We start from the raw sequence: 27,412 nt of genomic DNA, 5'->3' as shown, positions 1-27,412 counted from the left end.
ATATGGCTGCCACAGCAGTAGAACCTTTTGAACAAATTGGGGTGTCATTATCAAGCGTGTGAAGTTGCAGTTTCCTCAGTGGTTTTGAAGAAGATGTTACCATTAATGATGCAACAGACAATAGATAAGAAGCCTATGACATAAACTTTCAGTCAGGTGAAAAAAATATTACTAAAAGTACAAGTCTTGTGAAGTTGAAAAAAAGTTAGAAACACTTGCTGCTGTTTCAAATGATATCACACCAGTGGTTATTTTAATTACTATGAACGAAAAGTAGCTGAAGGTTTTTTAATCAATAAAGTAACGCCTTTCTTTGACATCATTAAAGACGCAAAAGAAGCCTCGACAAATTGTTAATTTCCCGCTATTCATCACATTAGAAAAGAGTTTGCATGTACTTGAGAAACAGTAGCAGTCGTATCACCACTATTATATTTGGTTCTTATGCTGAGGAGTCCTTTAAAATGTTCCTGAAATACTTGCAAATGATATTGAAGGTCAAGTTCACACTCAAAAATATCATATGTTCACAATAACTCAAGAACTTGGGTGTGGGAGTGGATGGGTTGGGTGGTTGGTAAATAAAGGTCATGGTCAGTGGAATGGTAATTCTGTAGGCATTTCTGCTTCAAGCCCACCCCTGAAGATCTTGGTTAGAATAGTTCTTCAGCAACCCTCGGTTGTTGTGTGCTTGTTGTGTGTGGGGACTAACTGGTTCGGGTGGTCAAGCTCGCTGACATGGTTGATGCACGCATGTACCATCGTATCCCAATTGCTTGGATTGATGCTCTCTGGTCCAGACTTGATTTCTTTACAGACCGCTGTCATATAGCTGGAATATTGCCGAGTGTGGCATTACACAACAAACAAACAAACCTGACCAAGCTCCTATGTTTGAATGACACCTTCCCCTCTCTCTCTCTAAATATATCCAGGTTTTCAGCTGGAAATAATCATGTATGGGATTGGTTGAAATTTAGGGTCATGGTCATTAAGTGGGACGTGCATATAACTTTGTTATCATTATGGTAAAAGGCATGGGATGAATAATGTTTCCTCAAACTGGAAATGTAGATGTGCTTAACGTTGGACGTCTGGCGGGTCTTCTGGCGTCAATCCCTGCACATCTGAGGCGACGACGTACGGTTTGTGAAGATATTTGTTGAAGGCCAGGAATCGATTTCGAAGGTGTGTTGTTCGAATCCAGTTGTCTTGTCGATTATTGGTTACGCATGGCCTGCCACTCCGAGGAAGGTCTCTGACTGCATTCGTCTGTTGCCAACGTTGCCATAAACACCAAATGGTGTCTCTGTGGACGTTAAATTGTCTTGCAACATCATGTTGACTCGATCCTGCTTCAAGCATACCAATGGCTCGCAGACGCTCATTTTCGGACAGGCGTGGCATTTCGTAATGTTGAATAATTGCGTTATTTTGTTGTTTTTCTGAGTGGTTGTTGCACTAAGCTAAACAATGCATATGGAATCCCGTTAACGCACATGTTTTTATACCCATTTTTAGGTAGTGAAATGCATGGGGCTTGCGTAAAAGTCAACTTATGTATGGAATGCATGCTTTTCTGTAGCAGTTGCTTTTTTTGTGACTTGATTCCAGACATGAACTACAATGTTGAAAACTAAACTTTACTTGTTTGAAAAATACACTGAAATATTGGTGTCACAGGAACATTTGTTGTTGAGTATATATTAGTGAGGTCAGCTTTATCAAAAATCAATTGCAAAAATCAAAATTGTTCATGATGCATGTTTCTGGTGGGAAAGTCTTTGGGCATTTTCGAAAAGGTGAGGAGAAGACAGGGATAAATCTACCCCCGCGTCCCGCATCTCTGACGCATTAAATTCTGACAGGACCCATATTTTTTTTATACATGCGTCCTCCAGGACGCAAGGTTTTCATGAAACACTAATGTCCTTTTTTTGTGGAAAATCAATATCAACGTTTTTAACGAAGTTTTCTTTTGTCTAAATGCGTGCATAAACGAGATTTGCAACTACACTTACACAATCACATGAATGTAGGAATCAAATGACTGAATTACATGTTATATAGGACCATCCGTATTAGTTTATTCTTCAAGCCATACAATCAATGTTTTCATTAATTTCTAATGAATTTTTTTTTTTGTACTTAAGAGTAAAAGGTTTTACGATAGATATTCAAGTTGGAAGTTTTGTCTCTTGTATACAATTCCACACTTAACTATATTATAATGATCCACAGCACTGTCTTATATTTGCTATGAATTTTACACCCTCACCATATTCTGCATCTCTGCATAATTGCATTTTTTAGGTAGACCTCTTGCAAAATTCATTTTTGAGAACTTAAAAATATGTATGTTAAGAAACTAACTAAGCAGCAGTCAGGGGGCCAGAGACAAATGATGAAGTGATAACTTGTCTTTTCAAAGGTTGGGCTACTCAATAAAAGTTGATGATGAAGTTTAGGTTATGTCGCATTAAGTTGGTGACTTTCATGATTTACAGATATTTGATTTTTTTAAAAATGTATTTGCAGTTTTAAGCTAATACCCTTTATTATAAACATATTAACTTCAGAAATGATATTTGGGCACAGAAAAAAGGGTCAGAGATGTCTACCATTTTACACTGTTTGTGAACTGACCCCCCTAGAAAAAACAGTTTTCCTCTTACAAGGAAAAAGCCAAAGAAACATCATGCTTCGTTTTCTTCCACACATTTCTTCATATGCCGTGAAAGTACTTCTCAAATGTATCCTGAAATGAAGAGAAAAATACTGAAAATTTTGAAAGCAGTATGACCTCTTGACAAACAGAAATCACTGTATCAAAATAAGATCACATTAGTATTATTTTTGTATTGATATAGTAACTCACAAATCCCATGAGTGTAAAGTTGATTGACAGAGAAATTAACCATAATCACCATAATATGCATAACATATGCCAACAGCCAAAATCAGTTTAATAGCAAAATATTTGGAAAAAAAACCAAAATGTAACTTCTGTAGCTCACCTCGATAATGAAGAAACATTTTCATGATACTTCAACCTCATTATGGTAACAAAGATTAATGGTGGGTTAAAGCAAACATGTTGTGATAGATTCTAAGAAAAAGAATACAATAGTGTCATGGCACTGTAGGTAACCTGGATACATGGCAACATATGTGCTGAATCCCACAGCAAGCTAAACAATTACCAAATTTCATTACATTCTGTACAAAAAGGCATGAAAATCGTTTGCAATCTGACTGCTATGGCTGCCTTATTGAAACCCCTTGAACAAATTAGTGTGTCTTCATTGGTGAGAACAAGTACCTGAAATTTCAGTTCCCATTAGTCAAGTGATTTCTGAGTAATCAAGGTTACAGTGCAAAGAATTGCATTTTGAGAGAATTTAGTAGTATAGTCAAAGTGAAAATGTAAAAAAATGTCAAGCCGTAAAATATTGAGAGGAACAGGACATAGGTGTTGAGCCCCACTACTAACTACACACTACATATCAACCAAATTTAATTCGTAAAATCATCTACTGCTTACCTTACAAAAAAAAAAAGACAGTGCTTTGTGAAGGGTACAGGTGAAAAAAATGTTGTTTTCCATCTTCAGTCTACTTTTTGTAGGACCAATCCCGCAGTCATGTGACCGTTCGTTATGTCACATCCGATCACATTCCTGCTCATCAACCGAGGTTATGAAAGATTTTTCTGTAGCTATAGTACGGAGGCAAGTCTGTGACAGGTGGGCCCTTAGACATAGTGGCACAGGAGAAGTTTGCAAATGTAAAAAATATTTAGATTTTACTAAATGTTTGATTTAGCCTGCATTACTCCTTTATGCATCTGTATCACACGGTAGAGCGGATGATGTACCTTCAGATGTTAAACATCTTGATAAATAAAATCCCTTCAAAACAACAAGTTGTCAAGGAAAACATATGGCAAAAAAACAAAGATCCTGAAGGTTGGGTATGTTCAATCTAATTTACAGAAAGAACATGAGAATTGAGGATAAGTCCATGTAAATAACAGTAAAAAGAATATAGTGAAGCTAAAATCTATATAGAGGGCCTAAGCTACGCACACCTTTGACATCTTCCAGTGCCTCATCATCAAGGTAATGGCTGGCAAAACAGTGTCAGTCCTCCAAAACATCCTTCCATGATTGCTCTAACATAACAGTTGTTGTGTAGAGCTATGGTTAAGACGACCACTCTGATTTTGCGAGGATTGTTCGCTCTCGACGGATCAAGGTTATTGATCCCATAAGGCTGCAGGATGACTGCCCATAGTGATATGGTGTTACGACTAACTTCGGTTGTGGATGTAGGGGATATGGGTATGAACAGCTGTTTCCTTGTGCCACGCCTGATTTTGGAGTTACGGATGAAAACTTGAAGTGGGCACAAGAGGAGTTCATCCTCATCTTTGACCCCCATAATCGTAGAGACTGGTAGACTGGTGAAGGACCGATTGGGCTTGCCTGGTAGTTGATTTTTTGCTTTGAAATCCAGGCACAACTCGAGGTGTACCGCTCTGTGCATACCATGCTCAAAACGGACAGGGGTGATGCATGTAATGCATGTAGTAGTCTTAGAATTATACACAATGATAACTATTGTTTGATAATTCCTACGAATATCCTATCTCTATTACATCATAGCCTGTATTTACCAGAGAGACAGGTGGGATCTGTCATCTAGTACTCCCGGATAATTGGCAGTAAGTGAAGTGAAGTAAGGGAAACAGGCGAAACGGGGTATGAACCAATACCAGACTTCCTGATTTCACCCTTGGCAAACCTAAGGGTGAAATAAACTGACGTCCAAAAGAAACTTTACCAGAGTTTGAAATCACTCTTGCTCAAAAACAACAAAACATACATGCATGAAGTAAAGTGTATTGAGAAGATCAATATATCAACATAATCAACACTGAAAATGACAACCATACCGCGACCGAGAATGAGGTCAGAGCCCCCCAAAGTTGGGTGTGGTACAAAACTCGAGCTTTCTGAATCATGGACAATAGGCAGAGTACATAAACAATCGCTCACGTTCAATAACAAGTCATTAGTAGCGTGTGTGACCACCAAATGCCGTGGGATTGGACGCCATTCTTCTTGGAGGGCCAAGATCAGTTCTTGCCGGTTGGCTGGAGAGTGTGGTCGTTGTCGAACACGACGATCCATCAAGTCCCAGAGGTGTTCTATGAGGGACATGTCGGGTGAGCGTGCAGGCCACGGCAGGACGTTGACGTTGTTGGCTGTGAGGAAGTTAGTGACAATTCTGGCTGTATGGGCTCTAGCGTTGTCATGGTGATAAATGACACCACGTGGCTGCTGTTTGAGAAATGGTAGGACAACTGGACGAAGAATGTTATCCATGTAACGCTGAGCTGTCAAGTTTCTGTCAATGATGACCAGCGGTGTCCTCTCCTGCCCACAGATCCCTCCCCACACCATGACACTGCCTCCACCACATGGTACAACCTCCTGCACGCAACACACCGCCGTTCGTTCACCCCTTCGGCGGTAAACACGTTGTCTTCCATCAGCCCTAAACATACAGAATCGACTTTCGTCAGTGAAGACAACCCTCTGCCAGTCACGTCGTTGCCAACGTCGTACAGTCCGGGGCCCATCTCAATCGCAGACGATGATGTTGCTGTCAATAGCTGTCCTCTGTATGGTCTAAAAGCCCTGATTCCATGAGCCCTGAGTCTCCTGGCCACTGTCTGTCGACTAACCCTGTGACCTAAGGCATTTGTTGCCGATGACGTCACTGTCAGGAAGCGATTTTGGAGGTGCAAGGTACACAAGTACTGGTCATCATGGGGCGTGGTCACCCTGGGTCTGCCTGTTCTTGGCCTGTCAGCAGTCCGCCCTGTCTGTCTGTAACGTTGCATCAAGTTGGTAACGGCAACACGGGAGCAACCGAAGGTTCGTGCAATATGGGCGTGGGTGGCTCCCATCTGTACCATACCCAAGGCTCGTTCACGTTGTTCAACTGTGAGTCGTGGCATTTCTTTTGTGTTTTTTTATCACTGTGGATGTCTGACTTGCTGTTGCAATCGTTTTATACCCTTACCCACACGTGCATTTGCAGTTGTCCATGGTGCACGTGTTTTTCACTTTTTCGCATGATATCTCGCAAACATGTAACAGACGATTAACATTTTCTGCATACACTATTGTTGTATTTAGCTTATGTGTTTTAGATAGACTTCATTGAAAAAAAATTATACTTTGTCTGAAATTTATATTTTCAGTTGGTAAAGTTTCTTTCTCTATTACATCAGGAAATAGCCCCTCCCACCTCCCCAATATATCTTACGTCTATTTGATGAAGGTTATTGGAAAGGTGTGATGTTTTCCCGCCTTGCGCATGTGCAGATGCTGTTTGGCAAGGGATAGGGTTTATCTCAAAACTATGGGATAATTGGCAGTAAAGAGGACGTCTGTTGAAAAAATGAAAAGATTTTATCGTGTGATTATTGCCAAAATGGGAATTGTGGCTATGATGTAATAGAGGTAGTATTCATAGAATTATACACAATGATAACTGTTGTTTGATAATTCCTATGAATATCCTACCTAGATCTACTACATCATAGCCTGTATTTACCAGAGGGACAGGTGGGATCTGTCATCTAGTACTCACGGATAATTGGCAGCAGTAAAGTAAGGGAAACATAGGCGAAACGGGGTATGAACTAATGCCAGACTTCCTGATTTCACCCTTGGCAAACCTGCAGAAGACTTAGCACTGGTGGCGTCCTTCCAGTTTTATGACCTCATAATTGTTACCTGTTTTTTGTGATATATGACCTTATTTCTGATGTTTCTCTCTGGTTCTGATGACCGTCATGACGTCACTTCCGGTTCTGAGAACATCTATGAAGACATTTTAGTTCAATCTGTTGTGACATCATTTGGGTCATTTATGACGTCAACTCCGGTTCTGAGGACATCAATGACGTCACTTCCAGGAAATCTTTCATTGTGACGTAGATATATACTTGTTGATCTATAGCCAACCGCATATATACTTATCTCACCTCAGGTATGATATTGACGTACTTTTATGCTGGTGACATGTTTTCCTTTATATATTTGTGATAAAACTCTTTACATCAATTACGGTTCTGAAGTCTTCCACGACGACATCTCCGGTAGTTATATATGTTACGCCGAGCAACTAACAATGTAATAACCCTATCACCTTATGATCTATGATCCCAGATGTTAGCCAATGATCCGTCCAACCTAGTTGACATAGTGTAAAGGCCAACATGTGGTATTTTCTGGGATCTTCACCACCACCACCCTAACTTCAACAGAACAGGGGATGGATAGGCTACTGAGAGACTTCAGCCTGGGCCGCCACCAAGGGCCCCAGGGAGTATAGTCCCTTGAGATCATGTTGTACGTCTCGAAGGTAGAAAATGAGTAAATGTATTGTGGGATCTCCACTGGCAGCTTGATGCCACTTGTTCAGGGGAAACTGACTTCCATGAGGCCAGACTTGTTGCTAGTGTATGGATTTCATGAGCCTTGCAACTTCCCCGTTTTGGTGTAGAGCTGGGCTTGACGATAACTATCAGATATAGTGTTCTTAAGCCATCCGGTCACAGTAGCCTTAGTAAAGTCCTTTTCTGACGAAGGCTTGCAAGAGATAAGGAGCCGCTTTCTTTTCTTCCTGTGATTCTGAGTAGCTGAAATAATAATAATCTATCTGGATGATCCACTGTTTTACTCAAGGATCGGATAGAATATTGTCTAAGTCCTAGAGGCCCAACCGCTGATTCCTGGTTTTTGGCAATAAATTCTGGTAGCGATCTGAAGGATATTGTGCTCCAGTCTTGTGAATGCGGAATAGATGTGATATAAATTGCATGAAGCTCAGACACTCTAGCAGCTGCAGCTAATGCTCAGAGGAAGGCAGTCTTTTTAGAAACTGTTAAAAGAGTAGCCTCTGCCATTGGTTCATATGAAGCTTCCATCAGTGCAGCCAGTATGACATCTTCCCAGGGCAAGAGAGTTAACTGACTTTAAAAGTCCAGTTTCCACCCTTGCCGAACTAGGCTGGAATTCCTGGACTCAATCGTAGCGCCACCAGTGGCTGTTACGAGTATGTCCCTTCTATGCCTCTCCTATGGACCAATCAGATTCCACCTATTTGTATCACTTGCATTTGTTTCAAACAAAATGGCGCTGCCCAGTCAAGACAATCTGATCGATAATCAAAATCTATATTGTGATAAAACGGGTCTTAGTTCGCGAAGTGCATAAAATCACATGAGCACCTTGATTAAAAACCTGAAAAGATTTGGAAAATATATGTTGACAACGAGTTAGCGGTGCACATGTTGTGCAAATCCTGCAATCGACCGAAATCTGCATGACAGTTTACGAACCTGATTTTGATTTCGGTGCGCGATTTTGCATAGACTCGTTAGTCCAGCCAAAATCTAACTCCATAATACCAGCCTAGTTTGGCAAGGATGGAAACTGGACTTTTATAGTCAGTTAACTCTCTTGCCTTGGGAAGATGCCAGTATGATGGATACATTCCATTTTGGAAAAATGCGTGGGTTTTTTATGTCTTCCAGTGAAAAAGATTTCACACGTCGATTTAAGACTGGGTGAGATGCTATGGATAGACCATCATGTTGAAGAACTGAGGCTAATGCTGATCTATAGCCTTCAATTGTACCATGTCTGAACCCTTTCTCATTTTTCAGGTGAAGTAGAAACTCAGCCACCATAGGTATTATATTTTTGTCACGCAAAAACCTTTCTATTCGCCACTGGCAGAACTTTCTCCATCTGACGTTATAGGTAGCTGAGGAAGCTGGTCTCCATGAGCTAGCAACCGCTTCTGAAGCTGATTTAGAGAAACCGGAAACTTGCATCTTTGTTGCGATAGTTTCCAGGCGTGAAGGTGGAGATTTGTCAGGTTGCCATGAAATATGTCCGATTTTGGTTGGCGGAGGTCGTTCTGGTAGTTTGAGAGGCTCTTCTATGAGAAGTGGAATCAGTCTTGGAAACCACGCTCTGTTGGGCCACACTTGGGCTATGAGAATTATGACACAATCTGTGTCCTCGATCTTCCTTATTACTCTGTCCAGGAGAGACCAAGGAGGAAAGCGTAGGTGAACATCCCTTGCCAACTCATGGATAGGGCGTCAACCTGAAGGGCTAATGGATCTGGGACTGGGCTGACGTAAACGGGAAGTCAATGGTTTAGGCATGTGGCAAACAAGTCCAGGTGAGGGGTATCCCACATTGAGGTTATCCACTTGAATACACACACAATTTATGTGTAATTTTTTGTCTTGATTTGACCACATTCCTTGGATTGCGATGTCATTCATATGCGCGCCCCAACCTTCGCCTGTTGCGTCTGTATACAGACAGTGTAACGGTGGGGGAAATATGAGAGGGATGCCTATGTACACGATGTCTTGAATTGGTATTAACTCTGACTTGACGGGATGTACCAGGAAACCCAAGTGAGATAGAAGTTGAGTCAGAAATATTTAGTTCTGCTTTATCTGCAATAATTCTTGATCGGCTGAGAGGAAATCGTCTATATGTTCCGTGGAGTCTTACAAGATTTAGATGAGCGAAACCTATGATGGGGGTGATAATCCGTGTAAAAAAACATGGCAATATTGATATTCCGAATGGAAGTACGTTGAATTCCAACCTTAGACCGTTTACTGCAAAGCGTAGGTAGGGTCGAATAGGCACATGCAGGTAGGCATCCTGTAGGTCCACACTGACTAGCCAATCTCCTAGTTTGAGGTCTGTGTCTGACTTTTGTAAGATGCTGATGGCTCCTTTGTCTAGTAGTTCTCGTATCGCCAAAGTTGCGGCTGCTAACTTGGCTGCATCCGTCGTCCTATGGGGTGGATATACAAGCTCCGGACCCTAAGGGAAATGGAGTTTGTACCCTCTTTTACCACTTCGATTAGCCAAGGGTCGTTCGTAATTGACTTCCAAATTTTCGGCGTATAGTGACAGACAACCGCCGACTGGTCCCACCGCTTTTCATTAAGCTTAGATGCCAATGAAATAGTAAGAGTTTTGGAATCTCTGATTAGTGGTGCGTGAAATCTCATCATTCAATCAAGAGGTTAGTCTGCCTTTGAAGAACTGGGGCGCCAATATCAAACTTCATCTTAGTGAATCTGAGATATTGTGTCTGATTAGATGATTTCGTTGAGTAAGCAGGAATTGTGTGGACATCCATACCCGTGCAGTTTGAAGATTATCGTGCATCTTCATGTTATCCAGCACACTATGAATGAAACCAACTTGTTCCAAATTCATCTCAACTTTTGTGTCACAAGGTTGGCCAGTAAATTCCTCACAGTTAACAGGGGGGAGTTCATGTCTGATGCCTGCTGCAAACAAGTTCATACATGTGCTTATGTTTATCATAAGCTTATTAACATTGTCAAATTCTTTGAATTTGTTCATCTCAACATTCATCCTGGTTCATCTCAACATTCATCCTGGTATTAGGGTGTCTAATCAGATCAAAATATTCATCATTGTGTTTTGTCTCCCTTTCTACTGGTAGCAGCATTTAGCATTTTTGCGACCACATTTTCAGTGAATGATGGATAAAACCTTCCCTCTTTTCTACAGGATTTTCATAACCAGCCCGTTCAATAAGCACCGGATCCTCTGCCTCGTTGCTTGCTGGCTTGACAGATGGGATCAATTGATGGATTTCATAGATAATATCTTTAAATGAGTAGTCCTTTGGTTTAAACGTGAGTACTATTAGCATCCTCCTGCGAAGCCCCCCGTAAAATCCTCTCCATCGTAGCCCCCCCGGGCTCTTGCCACTGGGGTGAGACGGTATCACATGGTGTATGGTTATCTCTCTGCTGCAATTCCTGGCTCGAGCTGCACGAGGGTTGTGCTGTATAACTGTAAAAGCTAGGTGATACATAACTGTCTGAGCTATAGATGCGATTCTCATGTGTGACTGTGGCTGAAGGAGCATGCTTTTTGTAATGGGACCATTAGCACGATTTTCCTCAATGAAAGGCGTGTAAGGTTGATGCCCGGTTGGACGAATGGTATTTATTTTTGTGAGATTCTCGTGATACATGTTTTTCCCGAGAAGCAAGGGATGAGGTACGGCTATAGTGACTACTCTCCCTAGAAAAGTTCTTTCGTCCTGTGAACTTTCTGACCTGTGACGTGTATGTAAATGGGACTTTTGTTTGCCATCTGAATCATGTGATCTAGATCTTATCGTATCCTTCTGATTTGCATGTTGTTTTAGCTTATTTATATCCTGTGATATAGCTTGAAAACGTTTGTCAAACATTTTGGACATGGTTGTTGTCAGTGATTGAGACCATTCACTCATACTCAAGGGGGAGAACGGAATAGATTTGGGCTCCAATGTTTCTTAAAAACCATGAGTGGCCAAACTACCCATAGCACCCGGGCATATGGCTGCGGTCCCAGTTTTGGGCGGGTGGGTTGAGTAATGTGATTTTTCCTCAAAAGGAAAAACCAGGTTCTCTTTATACATCATCCCTTTAGTGTGTTTCTCTGAGGAAGTCAGTTTCCTGAGAGACAACTCTTTTCCACATTTGATTTTGATTTAGTTTTTGTTTTGGGAGAAAGTGATGTAGACTTTTTGTCTGATGATCTAGTCTTCCTCTTGGATTTAGACTTAGGACAATTTCGGGCCTTATAGAGCTTGGCAAATTTTTCCATCAACAAGTCCTTGCAATACATGCATCTTGATCTTGGAGTGCACATGCTTTTTCTACAAGTACTACATCTAGGGTGAGGGTCTCTGATCGCTTGATCAATTCCACACCTTGAGCAGACTCCCAACGACGGTAGTGGGGAGGCATCCATGCCCCACAATACGTAAACTAAATCATCCTACTTACATCAACAATCATGCTTCTTATACCACCGTTCCAAGCAAGCTTGACAATCGTAGGTTGTCTGCTATACTCCAATGACGATCGTAACTTGACTGTTGTAATCTTTTAGATCTTGTACTAGCTGTGAATTATTATCCAATACGGAGGTCTGTAAATAATGGAGTCTGGATCAGACAATCCAGTGATTGACATCATGAGCATCGATCCACGTAATTGGACTGATAAGGGAATCTAAAGACGTGGACTTAAAGCAATTAGATCATTTCGTCCATACCTTGTAAATTCGAAATTCACAGTCTACACTGATCATATAGCATTTAAATGGCTGAAATTTGCCACAGGTAGGTTAGGGCGATGCTCTTTTGGAAGATGCTGGGAAAACAGTTACTTCAACTCAGCAAAGCAAATTAATTAGCAATACCACAATCTTGCTAAACACACATTCATCCTCACAGGTCATACTATCAACTGAGACTGAGGATATTTGTACACCAATTGTTAATCACTTAGAATCAGACACACAGACAACACATTGGTCAGTCATTTTTAAATATGAAGAGGATTATCAGTACCAGTTAATGTTGTTGCAGCATTACATGCTACAAGGTGGTTGAGGTAAGTGTAAATGCTTTTTGGCCAGAAAATGAGAGCTCCACAAGATGTAGAGTTAATTCCAAAAGAAACTTAAGGCTTGATGTGCTGGAAATCACTAGAACAATTGCAGCTGAAAACACTGCTCGGGCTAAGGAAATGTATTCTGAACAATATAACCGAAAGCCTAAAGAACCAGAATTCATCCCAGGTCACTAAGTTTGACTTTATTGCCCAAAAAGATGAAAAAGGCCTTTCCAACAAATTAAACAAAAAGTGGTATGGCAGCTATTACCGGTATATCATCCATACAGGTTACAATTACACCTACAAACTACTAAGTTCTGACGACAAAATGCACAAACCACAGGTCCATGTCAACCATCTGAAGTCATATTTTGATCCAGCTGATCAAGCACAGTATCCTCCAGAACCATTCCTCAATGACAACAGTAACATAGATTCAGGAGTCATGGATGACAATTAAGAACCACTCAATGATACTCAGCTTGACAGCAAAAACTCCCAGTCAATAAGCTCAACTTACCAAGCAGCTTATCAATTACTTCCACGACAGAAAGGTAATAAAGACAATTCTACAACCAAGGCAGGCACTTCAAGGAACAAGAATTCACAACAAAAGACTCCAACAAAGAAGAAAAACCCTGTTTCAAACCCAACAGAAGGTCCTAGTATGACAATTACCAAGGAAAATCATACCATACCAGGTCCTAGTACTCCAACCAAGGCAAATGAAAAATGTGAACAAGGGGAACAGAGGAGTGAATAGCAAGCATCACCAGTCCTCAAATTATTCAGGGACACTGCTATGTCAAGATCTTATATAACAACAACAAAGATGATCATGATTACCAAACATCCCCCACCTCATACAGTGCTACCTCGATGACAGCAGGAAGGATCTCTCTCAGTGATACTATTGAGAAAAGCCTGAAGATTATGATCCGTATGATACTACTAAACTTCCAACCTATAAATCCAAGAGGGTTTCTACATAAAGACTGGGGAAACATCAACACATTTTACTACCATTCCACACACACACACAATAGACCCAATCAACCATATGAGGATCAACTCCCTATATATATCTGTAAATGCCAAATGAACATATTCTTGTACAAAGTACAAAATCTACTGAATAAACAGTGCAAATAATTCAACAGCTAATAGCTAATAGCTTTATCTGCTGTTTATTTGTGTCCAGTATTTTCACTTAGTATTATCTAATCTCAGCAGTTGTTTGTATTACAGCAAATTTTGAGTATTGACCTGATGAACCAATCTTAAGCAAGAACTGAAGTGAACCGAATTGAAATCAAAACGAAACCGAACCAAAGGTAAACAAACAAAACCGAAACAAACCGAATTGAAAAGAACTATAATCGAAGAAAAATTCGAGAGGCTATTGAATATCGTCATTACTCCACATATACGATGGGTAAAGGACATCAATTAACTAAGATACTGAATAGTGGGATCGTACTCGGGGCTTATATCCCCTCAAAACGAAAAAGTGTGTTAGTCTCTCCCCTGCCAGACAATCCAGGTTATATGTTATTGAGTCGTCCGGCAGTAAAAAATTTTAGTTTAAATTTGGTTACTGAATTCATTGATATAAAACAGAACTTGAGTGCTATACCTAATCCTTCTACACTTATTATTGAAGTCTTGTTTGGGGACGCACCGGTAGATGCCTTTGAGATATGACCAGGTCTATCAATTAAATGGCTCAAGAAACACCAGCGTCGACGTTGTAGTATTATTTATGTGGGAGTATCACCCGTTGCAACCCTTGAGGGGGTCCAAGTTAATAAAAGTGACAGCATTTCTCTTTCTAAAATATTTATGCCCCATAATATACATTTAATAGGGTTGATGTATACTCTCAAAACATTGAAACAAGACCAATTAAAGACTATTATATGATATAATAATATACATTATGGGTTTATATCCGGCGCCCGATGAAGCATCTGAAAAGATGGATACTGTTGATGGATTTTGATTACATCAAATAAGCGACATAAAACATCGAATAGAGAAGGAGAGGGAGTTGAGACTTGGATTGTATAAAAAGTATCGCAGAGCCGGGAATGCTCTGGATGGAGTTGACACTGCGCTTGTAACAGCTGGCATGTGGCCGGTGTTGGTTTATTATCAACTATAATATCCGCGCCTATCGTACTTGGCATGGAAATAGCCGCCAGGGTCTCAGGACTGACAGGAATAGCGATAAAATTCATGGGAGACAACAAGCGCGTCAAATATTCCGTGCCAAAACCAAAGAACTGGTTGGAGATTAAAAATAGATTGTTTGATCACATTTAAACGAATGCTTACATAAGTATATAATAATGGAGACAATCAAATGGAGAGAATTACCATTATCAATAAATCAAAGGATTACCACCAGCGGGAGTGTATTGTCCGGGTAAGTGAGACAATTTTGTGTGCATTTCAGTGTTTTGTGTATGAAAATGACCATCCGGTTCTGGAAACTGAATTTCCGTATATACGGGTAAATTTATATAGTAATTATTTCGTTTTGAATGAAAATCGTCCGGGAACCGAGGATATCTGAAGTCCGTATAAGCGGGGCATGACTGTATATATTCTTTCAGTAATCCAAGTGTATTTATTTTTAAGTTCTCAAAAAGATATATATATCCTTTTCTCCAGTGTTTAAAATCAGCATCCCATTTGACTCATAATTGAGTTACATTACTAATCAGTCGATTTTAGTAAGTGCCTCTGGTGCTAATTTTTTGGTTAAATTCCCTGATTTCTTTGAAAAATACAGGGTCACGGCAACTAGCGATAAAATTGTGCACAATTGGTTCCAATTTTGGACGAACCAGTTAAACTTTGCCATATGGTGTGCCACAACAGGATGTGGTGTATCTCTTTATGCCCCAGGATTTGAACTAAATAAGCCTGTTTTATTATTTCATGTGTACGATCAGATTAGAGGTATACTTAAAGAAATTAGTGCCCCATTACCGCAGGATCGAGCATGGAATTCCACAAATAGTCCATACAATAGGTTCGCGTATGAGCGTATTTGTCAGGAATTTAATATTTCTACGAGTAAAGATTGGCGTATTAAAGGACTTAACCATGGTCTAGGTGTTCCGTACAGCGGAAAAAGAACTGTTAAAGAAGAAAGTGATGATTTAGTTAAAAAAACTCATCAACCATTCAATCCATTTAAGTTGTTACAGAAAAACAATCTTTTTGTAAGAATGCATAATCTTAATCATGGCTGGGAACTTTCGAGTAACGATTGGAGAGGAGATCTTATGAGTTTTAAGAGTGGTTTAGCTTATATTGTTACAAAATTTGTGCAACTGAACGATACCGCAAACGCTTGGAATGAATTTCTTAGTGATAAAACAGAAAATAATTTTACTAACCCAGGAGTTGTAAGAGTTAATGAAGAACTTATGGTGCACAATCGCAAACACGAATGGGAATAATCGGATCTGGGACGGCGCTCGATGCGCAAAAACAGTTTGTCGCAAACGTAGAGGATGCTATTAATTCACCAGTTGACACACCATCTTCTATTAAACGTTATCAAGATGTATTACAGTATGCTCAATCCAAAGTAGATGTTTATGTGCCGGGACTATACATGTCTCCGAGTAATATGGAACTTAAGATCGGACAAGTGATAGATTATAATAATAAAATTGTTATTGCTTCCGATCAACAAAAAACAGGTATAAATTCAGATATTAACACCGAATTAATAATGCAAACAAACACAGGCGAAACGGGAATAGTCAAGCCACAGATATCTACTGACGCTCCTACTAATGCACAACCACAAGTGCTACCACATATTGCAGCTAAAAATCAACAACATATCGATGAAAAAACAGTGCTTATAGTAGGTGGAGTTGCGCCGTGTTTACTCATGATTTGGTTGAATAGTTCTTAATGAACTGATTTGCTTAAACAGTTCTTAGCGGATACATACAACAGACCGGCAATTGCTACGATCAGTGCCCACAAGATTTGACTAAGCCAAGTGGTGGTCTTTGCTGATAAATTCAAGAGCCAGGAAACAATACTCCCTATTATACCGGGAAGTGCAGACGCGGCTTTCCCAGCGAGCTTTCCCAGTGCTTCTCCTAATGCCTTTAAATGCTTTTTTACACCACCCCTAACACTAGATGGTGTGCCACCTCCTGTACCACCACCACCGGTTAATGCGAGAGTCAAAGTCGATATAATAAATCCCAATGCGGTTAAATTACTGGCAATGTTTATCCCCTGTTCTCTGAACAATCTTTTATTTTTATCGGCCAGTGTAGTGTCATCGTTGAGGACTTGATCGATAGTTTCTCGAATTCGACTGATTTGTGAACGCAGTGCCTTTCTATTACTGGAAGCTGCTTTGAGGCGGGCCGATCTTTTGTCTTCTAAGTTATGCAATCTGTCAGCAACGCGGCGTCTACTGAATTCATCACCCGCCTGTTCAAGTATTGTTTTCTCATAAGCTATATGCTTGTTGAGTTCGGATAGCTTGGCTATATTATTGATGAGTTCTCCCCGCATTGTTTGCATTGCCTTGTCAAGGCCTTGTAATTCCCTAATACTGAACTCCAAGGATGGTACCTGTAACGTGGAATTATCGTAGTATGTATCCAAGATTTCTCCGAGTCCGTCTGAGGCCAGCTTCAAACTTTCTTCCAAATTATCTATGTTACCGAGTTCAGTACACACAGTCCGAAGAACCTTAGTAGTCTTCGCAGAAAGCTTTTCTCATGAGTAGTCTACAAAACCTAATTCATTACGAACAAAGTTGATGCCGTGTTTACTGGCTATCGTATCTAGATTAATATCATCCATTTTATATCAAACATAAGGTTACATAATTTCAATATAACAATGTCTTCACAATACAGACGCAAGTTAAACCCACAATGTAGACTTCGGGATCCATTAGGCAAAGCAATTCATCAGTCTGTAACTATAACTAATAACCCGAGTACCATTGATCAGAATCAAACACTTCTGGTTCGCTTTCCTAATCTCGGCACACACGACTATCATTTACAATTAGTTGAATTCGACCGACGCTAGCAGAGAGCTCATTCAGGACATATGTCGTGCGATTGTTAAGAAAATCGTGATTAAAATTAGCGGCAATGAAGTTTTGAGTATTGATGACAGCGATGTATATTTCTGTTACATGGATCTCTGGAGAATGGCTAAAGAACGGGAAAACTTACAATACCAAGGTATTTGTAATCGGAACACATTGAGACTGCGTATAGGTGCTGATAGCGGTGATAATACCGTCGTAGAAGATAAGGCCGTTGCTGATGCATTAGGTAACCGATTCTATATTCCGCTAGACTTTGAATTACTAGATAGTCACATGCCCTTCTATCAAGCATCCCTAGGCGATAGGTTAGAATACGAACTCACTTTTAATGACTACAGCAGAGTTATCAAAGCTATTGAAGATCCTAGTAGCTATTCTATTGAAAATATCTCACTGGAGTATGATTTGATAACAGATCCTGAATTAGCCAGACAAATTCGTAACCAGTATACCGGAAGTTTAGCTATTTTGTACGATCGAGTGCTTCGACACCAAAAGATCACGAGGAACAAAATAGATACGACGTGGATTGTCAATCTACACGTCCCGGCGAGATCGTTGAAGGGTATTTTAATGTTTTGAAGCATTTGCAAGAGATACCGAGGCGTTCTACAATCCCAAGATTACAAAAGTAGAATTGACTATCGAGGGTGTGCCTAATCAACTATATAGTCAAGGCATGCGAGCATATCAACAGTGGGATAAGATTAAAAAACTCCCTTCTATAAAACAAAGCCCAGAAGTTAACGCCGCCGCGAAAGATCTGTCTCTCGGGGATGTATCGATGGCTGAAGTATGCGCTGTGGCTCGACATGCGAACAACGGACGATGACCAACTACACGGCAGTGGGCGGAGAATAGAAAATGCTAGTTTGGGTGTTACTATACAGATAACGAAGCTCCAGGAAGCGGCTGGTAAATTAAACATATATTTGTACGTGATTATGGACGCGCAACTTAATATACAGAATGGACGATTCGTGCAAGCGATCTATTAATAATCTTTTACCTAAAGAACCGCACTGCGCTATCATCTGCGGGCAAACAGGTTGCGGAAAAACAGCTTTTATTCTGGATATTTTACAAAGCCAATATCAGGATGTTTTCATCCATATTATTTTTCTGAGCTCGACTATATAATAAAACATACCTATCGAGAGATTGGGTAATGAATGATCCCGGGGTACACAGAGTTGATCCGGGCGATCGTTTACAAGACTGTTTACGAGTATGTCATGAAAAATACAAAGGAGAATCAACCCTTTTCAGAATAGACAACTGCAGTGCGAGTAAAGAACTTACCAAAAAGAAAGATATATAGCATGTTTAGCATTCTCCGAAAGAAATACTCAGCATAGCGTTTGGGTACTTACTCAAAAATACAACTCTGTCCTGAAAGATCTGAGAGAGCAGACCAAATGGGTAGCCCTGTTTCATTGCAAAGACCGAGATTCATTTGAGGAATGTCTACGTGAAAATGATGTTATTTATACCAAGCCCCAACAAGATAGAGTAGCTGTTAGTGGAAACGAAGCATTGTAAACTTGTATTAAAAACCGATCAACCAGCTGCTTATGCAATTGCTTAGCAAATGTAGCAAATGCTGAGCAAAAATAGCAACTGCTAAACAAAAATATAGCAAATGTAGCAACTGCTGAGCAAAAATATAGCAACTGCTAAGCACAAAATATAGAAAAAATAGCAAAAATATGGCAAAAATATAGCAAATATGACAAAAATATAGCAAAAATAGCAACTGCTGAGCAAAATTATAGTAACTGCTAAGCAAAAATATAGCAACTGCTAAGCAAAAAAATAGCAAAAGTATAGCAAAAATAGCAAAAATATAGCAAAAATAGCAAAAATACGATAAATTGAACATTAGCTATTATTATGTAATAATGTGGTTTGAAATCCTCATTCTTTCTCAACAGTTTATAATTTCGGGCTGTATTGGATATGCCATATTTTATTATGTTAGACTTAAATATCTCCTTAGGTATTACATTATCAAAAGCCATGAACTCATCGAACAAATGCTCAAAGAACCAGATCAACATGCAGATCAAGATACAGATAAATCTTTAGATAAACATAGAGAAAGACTCTCAGCTTTGGTAGCCGGTGGAAAATGTTCCCAAAATTTTGGGGAAAATTATACCATCGAAAAAATTGATAACATGACCGATGAAGAAATTAAAAAACTGTACTCGCATTACGAGTCTAGACTGGGAGCTACCATGACTAAAACAATAGGGTTGGCTATGTTACAACTATACACAATCGTAGCTAGTACGTTTCTTTCTATCCCGGCAGAACATCGCCCGTATTTATGCGAAATCTCTCGAGAAAGACCCATTCATCGAACACGCTATAAGCGCAGTAAGCTGTGAGTTTTATCATAGATACGGAATGTTCTTAGCTCCGGTGACCACCGCTTTAATAACGGCTAGGTATTGTCAATTTAAACATAAGTGCCCACTTACTAATAATGGGAATAGGTTGGGGAGAATACGTATTTATATATGAAACACAACCATTTTGACATTTGAATCATTTTGTATATATCATTAAACCACAATGTTTTTTGTCAGAGAGTTGAAGGCTTTGGCAAAACAACGTGGTCTACATGGATATTCTTGAATGAAAAAAGCTGAATTGAACGATTTACTAGATAATAATCAACCCGATGATAAAAATAAACCCACTGTTGTTGATAATAATGAGTTAAAATTTGTACCCACAGTCGGCGTTGGTAAATATCTAAGAGGTTGGAAGATGGATATTAATTCCAACATGGATGTTAATAATGTTAAGCCCATCGTATCGAGCAAAATTAACGAGGAGTTAGATGATTTAAATAGTATAAAATACCAGTTTATACTGACACACAACAGAACAGCAAACATACAAATAATAATGATTTATTCATTTGGGCTGGGGGATTCCCATTACTTAAGTAAATACAGCAAACCACTCGACCCCACCCTGAGGGTAAACGCCCTGCAGTCTCAAGCGCTGAGATGACCAGGCCTAGTGGGGAAAATACTAACATTTTTGGGCCCATGAATATCCGCAACTACAGGCGGATACTCTGCCAAATGAACATGAAAGAATTAAGAAATATGCCTATGATTAATTTTTTAAATGAGAATCCCCCGAAAATAAATACACAGAATTCAAACTGGTCATAGTCGTACAAGGACATAACAAATGTATGCCCTATAACCAAGTTGGTAACTATCTTCTAACCTGTATCAAGAGAAACAAACAACAAATCATAAGAATATGTAGTGAACTACCATGTGTATTGGAATCAAGAAATATGCTATATACTCATGATAATACATTACACTTGAAGAAAAGGTTAACAGATAAATTCTAACAACATGAATATATACACTGGGCGATGTGGAGAAGGTTATGAGGGGTGTTCATTAAAGATTTCCCCTAGACCACCTAGGGTTATCATATTTGGTTGAAATTTAACATGTGTAATGATACATGTATATATGGGTTATATCTGAATTTGCAGCACTGAACTATTAATCTTACCACTTTTACAGGTGTTATGATCGAGTAGGGTGTGACAATGGAGCCAGTAGAATACCGAGCAGTGATTAGGTTTTTATATTTAAAAGGTCGCTCACCAAAAGAAACTTTCGATGAAATGAAAGCAACTTATGGGGAAGATGCCCCATCATATGACGTTGTTAAACACTGGCATCGCCAGTTCAAGTGTGGTCGGACATCTGTGGAAACAGCTGCCATTCCTGGTCGCCCCCATTCAGCCACTGATGAGGACACTAACCATCAAGTGGAGACCGCCATTTTGGCAGACCGACGTAAAACTGTTCGCCAGTTAGCACAAGATGTCCAGATCAGTGTAGGGTCTGTGGAAAAAATCATCCATGACAATTTGAACATGCATAAGGTGTCTGCACGATGGATTCCCAGGTTGCTCACACCTTTCCAAAAGCAGGAACGAGTCAATTGCTCAAAGGATCTTTTGGACATGTGCCAAAAGAAACAGGCAAACTTTTTTGACAGACTTATCACACAGGATGAAACATGGGTCCATCACTATGATCTTGAGACTAAAGTTCAGTCGATGCAATGGAAGCATGTGGAGTCACCCCCCCCAAAGAAGGCACGTGTCCAACCCTCTGCAGGCAAGGTCATGCTCACGGTATTTGGGACCAGCACAGAGTAGTGATGATGGATTTCTTGGCAAAGGGTACCACAATTACAGGAGCTGATTATGCTTCACTGCTGCGGAAATTGGGGGACGCTATCAAGCTTAAGAGGCGTGGCATGCTGACCAAGGGTGTCCGTCTCCTGCAAGACAATGCTCCAGTACACAACTCTCATGTTGCCTAGACAGAAGCGCGGTCCTGTGGCTATGAAATCCTTCCACATCCTCCTTACTCTCCTGACCTTGCACCATCTGACTTCCACCTCTTTCCAACCATGAAGTCATTTTTGAAGGGAAAACGTTTCACAGATGATGAAACACTGATTTCTGAAGTCAAGTCCTGGTTTGAGACGCAAAATGAGGACTTTTACAAGCGAGGTCTCCATAGTTGCATAAAACGATGGGAGAAGTGTGTAACTCTTGGTGGTTCCTATGTGGAGAAAGACTAATACCTACATGGGCGGATACAGAGGGGGGGTGCGGGGGTGCGCAGGTGCGCACCCCCCTTTTTATTTCGAACAAAATCTTTATTTCTGTATAAATTACCACCAAAGACAATAAATAGATCCTAATTGTGCATCCCCCTTTTAAAAAAAGCTGTATCCGCCCATGACCTATGCCAAGTTTCATTCCACTAGGTCCATCGGAAGTGGGTCAGGGGAAATCTTTAATGAACACCCCTCGTATTATAGCAACATGTTAACAAAGATAAGCCATATCTTTTTGAGCACGCTACAAAACATCTTGAGGTGTACGTATATATCTGGTGTAACAAGAAGATGACCACCGACCAAGGACTTGTATGAGGTGATCTGGTACTTTAGCACTGGCTGCTGATGTAGCGGCTCTTATTCGAAAGGAATGACCATTATAGGCATTGTCAACATAACCACACAGTCTTAATAGTTTCTTAAGTTGCACAATGATATATGTCCTGCATAATACCTTACCATCTACAGTCACAAATAAAGGATCAATATTATGCAAAGCATAGCGATGGCGTTGAACGAGGTAGGCTTGCATACTAGCTACAGGGCATTACACAATTGCCGTGGCTGTATAGGTAATGGTGACTCCTTTCCGGACTGGATCTGTCTTGGACGCTGCCAACAGCAAGGTGAATGAAGCCGAGATCCTGGAGAATTGCATAGCTCTAAGGGTAAGATTGTAAACTGGATTAAACTTGTCAGTGTCACAAGCAAATTCTCCGCAACGGAGAAATCCGAAGAAAGCCAGACAACACACTGATTTCAGTAGTACACAGGTGTAATGATCAAAAACACCATGATTTAGAGCCATACACATCTTAGTTAAGATAGGAGTTGTTATTGGCAAGCGAGGTGATGTGGACAGCCCTTGATGTCTCTTAACCCCCTGCACAATAGTTTGCAACTGAATAAAAAAATCGGATGTCCAAGGGTTAGGTAAACCCACTTGTAAATACCTAAACCGAATGCTACACAGGTATGATTTAATGGTAGAATATCGCAGCAACAATCTACGATAACAGTGTGCCACAAATCTAATGAGAATGTCTTCCGAGATAGGAGGTAGAGTAGTTATCCACACGAACCCCTGCATAGTCATGAAAGTCAGAAATGTGTTAACTCCTGATTGGTAGACTTGATATGTTCTGGTAGACACAGCTGATGACCACAAAAGTTCCATGTCTGTCTCGATAGTTCCTCCATGGGTTACGGGTACATCAGGTCTGTCAGCTGAGGACAAGGGGTTGGGGAAATCTGGCTATCTGCAATCGTGAGAGAGCATCGCTTATAGCATTATCCACACCAGGAACATGTTTAGCACAAAACACATAATTCCATTGAATAGCATGTAAAGTTAATTGTCTCATAAAACGCATGATAAGAGGGATAGGGGATCTGCCTTTGTTGATGATAACAACAGTGGCCTGGTTGACACAGTGGAAACACACACACTTATTAGACCACATGGGTCCCCATAAATGGGCAGCTGTCACAATGGGAAATAACTCCATGAGTGCTATTGACAAGTTTTCTCCTGCCAAACTAATCAGTTCTGTGGACCAGGTGGATGAAAACCATCTGCCTTGGAAGAAACTACCATATCCAAGAGATGCTGCAACGTCTGTGTACAACTGAAAATCAGGTGAGTTGATAGTGTCTTTAATAAACATGGAGACACCATTCCAATTTTGGCAGGCAGTCAGCTGAGAGATGCACAATGTCCCGTAGGTTGGAAACAGAGTGAGCTACCCCTAAAAGATATCCAATAAAACTTCTGCCTGGTCTAATGATGCGCATGGCAAAGTTCATGTGTGCCAGAATCACTAAGAGATCCCTCTTGGACACATGGATTTTCTTTATTAAATGGTCGATCAAAGTGACAATTCTCTGTACTTTCTCCGAAGGCAGACGGGCCTCCATCCGAGTAGAATCTAGGGTGATGCCAAGATATTCTAGGCAATCCGAAGGACCAGCCGTCTTAGCTTTAGATAAGGGAATGTCCAAGTCATGAAACATAGTGAGCAGATTGTTCATAATAGTCTGTCCAGTAGAATGGTCTTTGGCAAAACATATGAAGTCATCCAACAGATGAAGAATGAGCAGTATTTGGTAACAGTTTTGGGCTATCCAGCATATGGCTATGGACGACTGATCAAATATTTTAGGACTGGACCTACATGGAAACACTAGTCTAGTGAAGTAATAAAACTGTTGGCACCATTTAATACCGTGAAGATGCCACAGGTGAGGGTGGATAGGTATAAGTTTAAAAGCATCAGTGATGTCAGTTTTACACATTACAGATCCCGGCCCAAGTTGTTTGATGACATTGATGGCATCATCCACTGTCACACACAACAAGGAATACTTGTCCTTGTCGATCAAGGAATTGAGGCTGGGGTTCACACAATCGTCGTGAGGGGCCGACATATCCACAATCAGTCTCTGCTTTTTGGAATACTTTCCTTCGACCAGTCCAATGGGGTTGATGTGGTGAATAGGGAAAGGTGATATATCAAACAGACCAATGAGATAGCCCCTGCCTCGTTCCTGTTGCAGAAGAGTGTCGACAGCTGCAGAATTATTGCGTCCTCTGGTGGATAACAAATTCTTGCACTCATATGTCCTAGTAGGGGGGTGATCTATGCCTGTAAAATACCCATCCGATATCCCCGAAACCAGTTCTTGCACGAAATTTTTATCAGGATGTTTTCCAGTTGTTGCTGTAAAATGTCTACCTTCATTGGAGATATGACTGCATTGAGGGGTAGTCACTTGAAACGTGTTGATTTGTCTGATGTCTTGGAACACTTCTTGAGTGCATGATTCTTCTGACATCCAGCACAGACATGAGCAAATCTACAGTTTGGATGTACACACGACTCGTATTTGAAATTATTGCACACTGGACGTCCTTCATGAAACACAATTTGACGACCTTGAGCATCACGGTTTTGAGGTCGGGCTTGGCTACGATTGGACATATGTGGGAGATTCTTATCTCATCTGTTGGCACTAGCCTGGTGGTTGGCTAAAGGGCAAAAGACTGTGGGGTGGTTGATTTCATGACAGTGTTGACACCTATTAGCCTTGTCAGAATTGAAAATTCTTAGTTATAACTCTTGATCCAACTTGCTCCAATCTACTTTGACATTGTACTGCACAAGAGCTGAAGCGGCCGAAAACATCTTATGGTAGGTGTAGAAATCACTTTCGTCGCCTTCGTTGCTAAGGCTCAAAATAAGATCAAGATATCTGTCCAATTCTACACTTCTCTTAGGCCATCGGGTCAACATAATTCTCTTGTAGCGATTGAAAGCAGTAATGAATGTTTGAGACTGAGGGTTTTCTGTAGCCTGGGATCTCCGGCTGGTTTATGTCGTAATTCACCATTCCCCAGTTCAATGGTACGAGGGTTAGTGGGTTTATCATCTGGAACTAGTAGCAGTGCTAGGTTGACATCCCTACCTTCCACTATGTGTTGACGTAAACTGGCAGACACTGTATCTACACGGGGAAGGGAATTAGGGTCTAAGCCAAACTTACCTGTAACATGATGGGTAGTGCTTGAGGCTGTGTTGTCATAAACAGTATCGAGGGTGAAGGGACATGTGGTGGAGAAGCCTGGTTGCCCTTGACCATGTTGAACTCCGTCATGTAAGGCAGTCTGCAGAGAAAACTGACCGTCCATGGTATCTGAAGACACAGTGTGATTGGCATTGTTATTGGCTGTTGAATTAACCTTCTCTGCTAGTGCAGCTACTGATGCAACCAGTTGATTAACTGTCATGGGTAAACCTTGAAGGTCAGACACAGGCGAGTTGGGCACATTATGGTCAGCTGAGGTAATGGTGGCACTGGAGGAGGCAGTCCTACTTGGCAAGTGTGTCCTGTGAACCTCAGTGACATCCGAAGATTCTGGCTCTCCTGACTGTCCACTTGACGACTCTGATGGGCGGTTGCATAAATAGATTGCCAGAAGTTGTGCTTTGGTGAGACTCGGGCGAAGATGCTGTATACCGATGTCCCTGGCAATTCGTGCTCTCAGCTGGGACACATACCAGTTCCTGGGATCTCCGTCGTAAATCCCCGTATTTTCGTGGCGTTACCTCGCACGGAAAGTCTCTGCGTCCAAAGATTGCGCGCTGTCGATTGATGCTTGATTCTCGTTGTCAGAAGAAGCAGGGCTGCCATGTTGGATCTCTATGTCATCTGTCGCGTGCAACGATGAACTAGTTCTACCTCGATGTCTCTTCGAACGGCGAGTAGCCATGATGATCATACAGAGAAAATGATCTATGACATGAAAAGATCGTTCCAGCCGACTAACAGCAACGAAACTGATGTAGTGACTGTGTCAGATCGATTTACGTAGCGTACGATGTAAACAGAACAATGGCAATTGTGAACAAAACAACTGAGGAACATGCGCATCGCAATGCGCAGATGAGATGTGCGGTGCGAGTTACTGCCCTTGCATTCTAAATATAACTACCATAGTCCAATTACGTGAATCTGTAACTGTAAGAAACATACTTAATAAATAAAGACTAGATGTAGTGTATAAAAGACACATGCCATCCTAAGGTACATACTCATACATGTCATAAGCAAATGTTGCGTGTCACCATAAACTCGACTCAAATTCCTGAGTAATAACTGAAGATTAAACTGTCATTGAGTAAAAGTACCGCAGACAATAGCACTGAATATACCGAACCTTATTTCCGGAGCAATAAAGAAGTTATAACCGAATCCAATACTATAAGCACATCATTAGATACATTAATTCAGAGGATACAAGAAACTTTAGAACACTGGACTTATAGAGGTTTGGGTTGGGGTGTGGAAAAAATCGATAGTATATATTTAGATATAGCAAATATATATTCCTTTCAAAGGTGGATCTTATATAGATTTACCTCCGTATTATAAAAAGAAAAAAGCCATAATTAATGTAAAAAATAAAGGCGATGACTGTTTCAGAATGATGAAAAGATCTGCATTGTTCCCCGTAGACAAAAATCCGGATAGGTCTTCTAGCTATCCCCAAATCGATGGACT

General features: G+C 40.6%; 1 protein-coding gene across 5 annotated transcripts in view; it reads right to left on the bottom strand.

The window, feature by feature from the left end:
• Window positions 1–2,065: 2,065 nt before the first annotated feature.
• Window positions 2,066–27,412, bottom strand: part of LOC124110922 (palmitoyltransferase ZDHHC21-like) — a 308,157-nt gene continuing 282,810 nt past the window's right edge. For 4 of the 5 annotated variants that reach the window (XM_046470402.1, XM_046470404.1, XM_048399807.1 and 1 more), the window contains one exon: window positions 2,066–2,758. In XM_046470402.1, coding sequence (XP_046326358.1) covers window positions 2,626–2,758 — 133 coding nt within the window. In that variant the 3' untranslated portion in view covers window positions 2,066–2,625. Of the gene's footprint in view, window positions 2,759–23,304; window positions 23,611–27,412 lie in introns of those variants that run through there. The other variant, XM_048399806.1, reaches the window with a different exon arrangement.

The sequence above is a fragment of the Haliotis rufescens genome, unplaced genomic scaffold (assembly GCF_023055435.1).
Source record: "Haliotis rufescens isolate VD_foot unplaced genomic scaffold, xgHalRufe1.0.p SCAF_2, whole genome shotgun sequence".
NCBI classification, from domain to species: domain Eukaryota; kingdom Metazoa; phylum Mollusca; class Gastropoda; order Lepetellida; family Haliotidae; genus Haliotis; species Haliotis rufescens.
The sequence above is the reverse complement of the archived record's forward strand: the minus strand, read 5'-3'. Positions and strand labels throughout refer to the sequence as shown.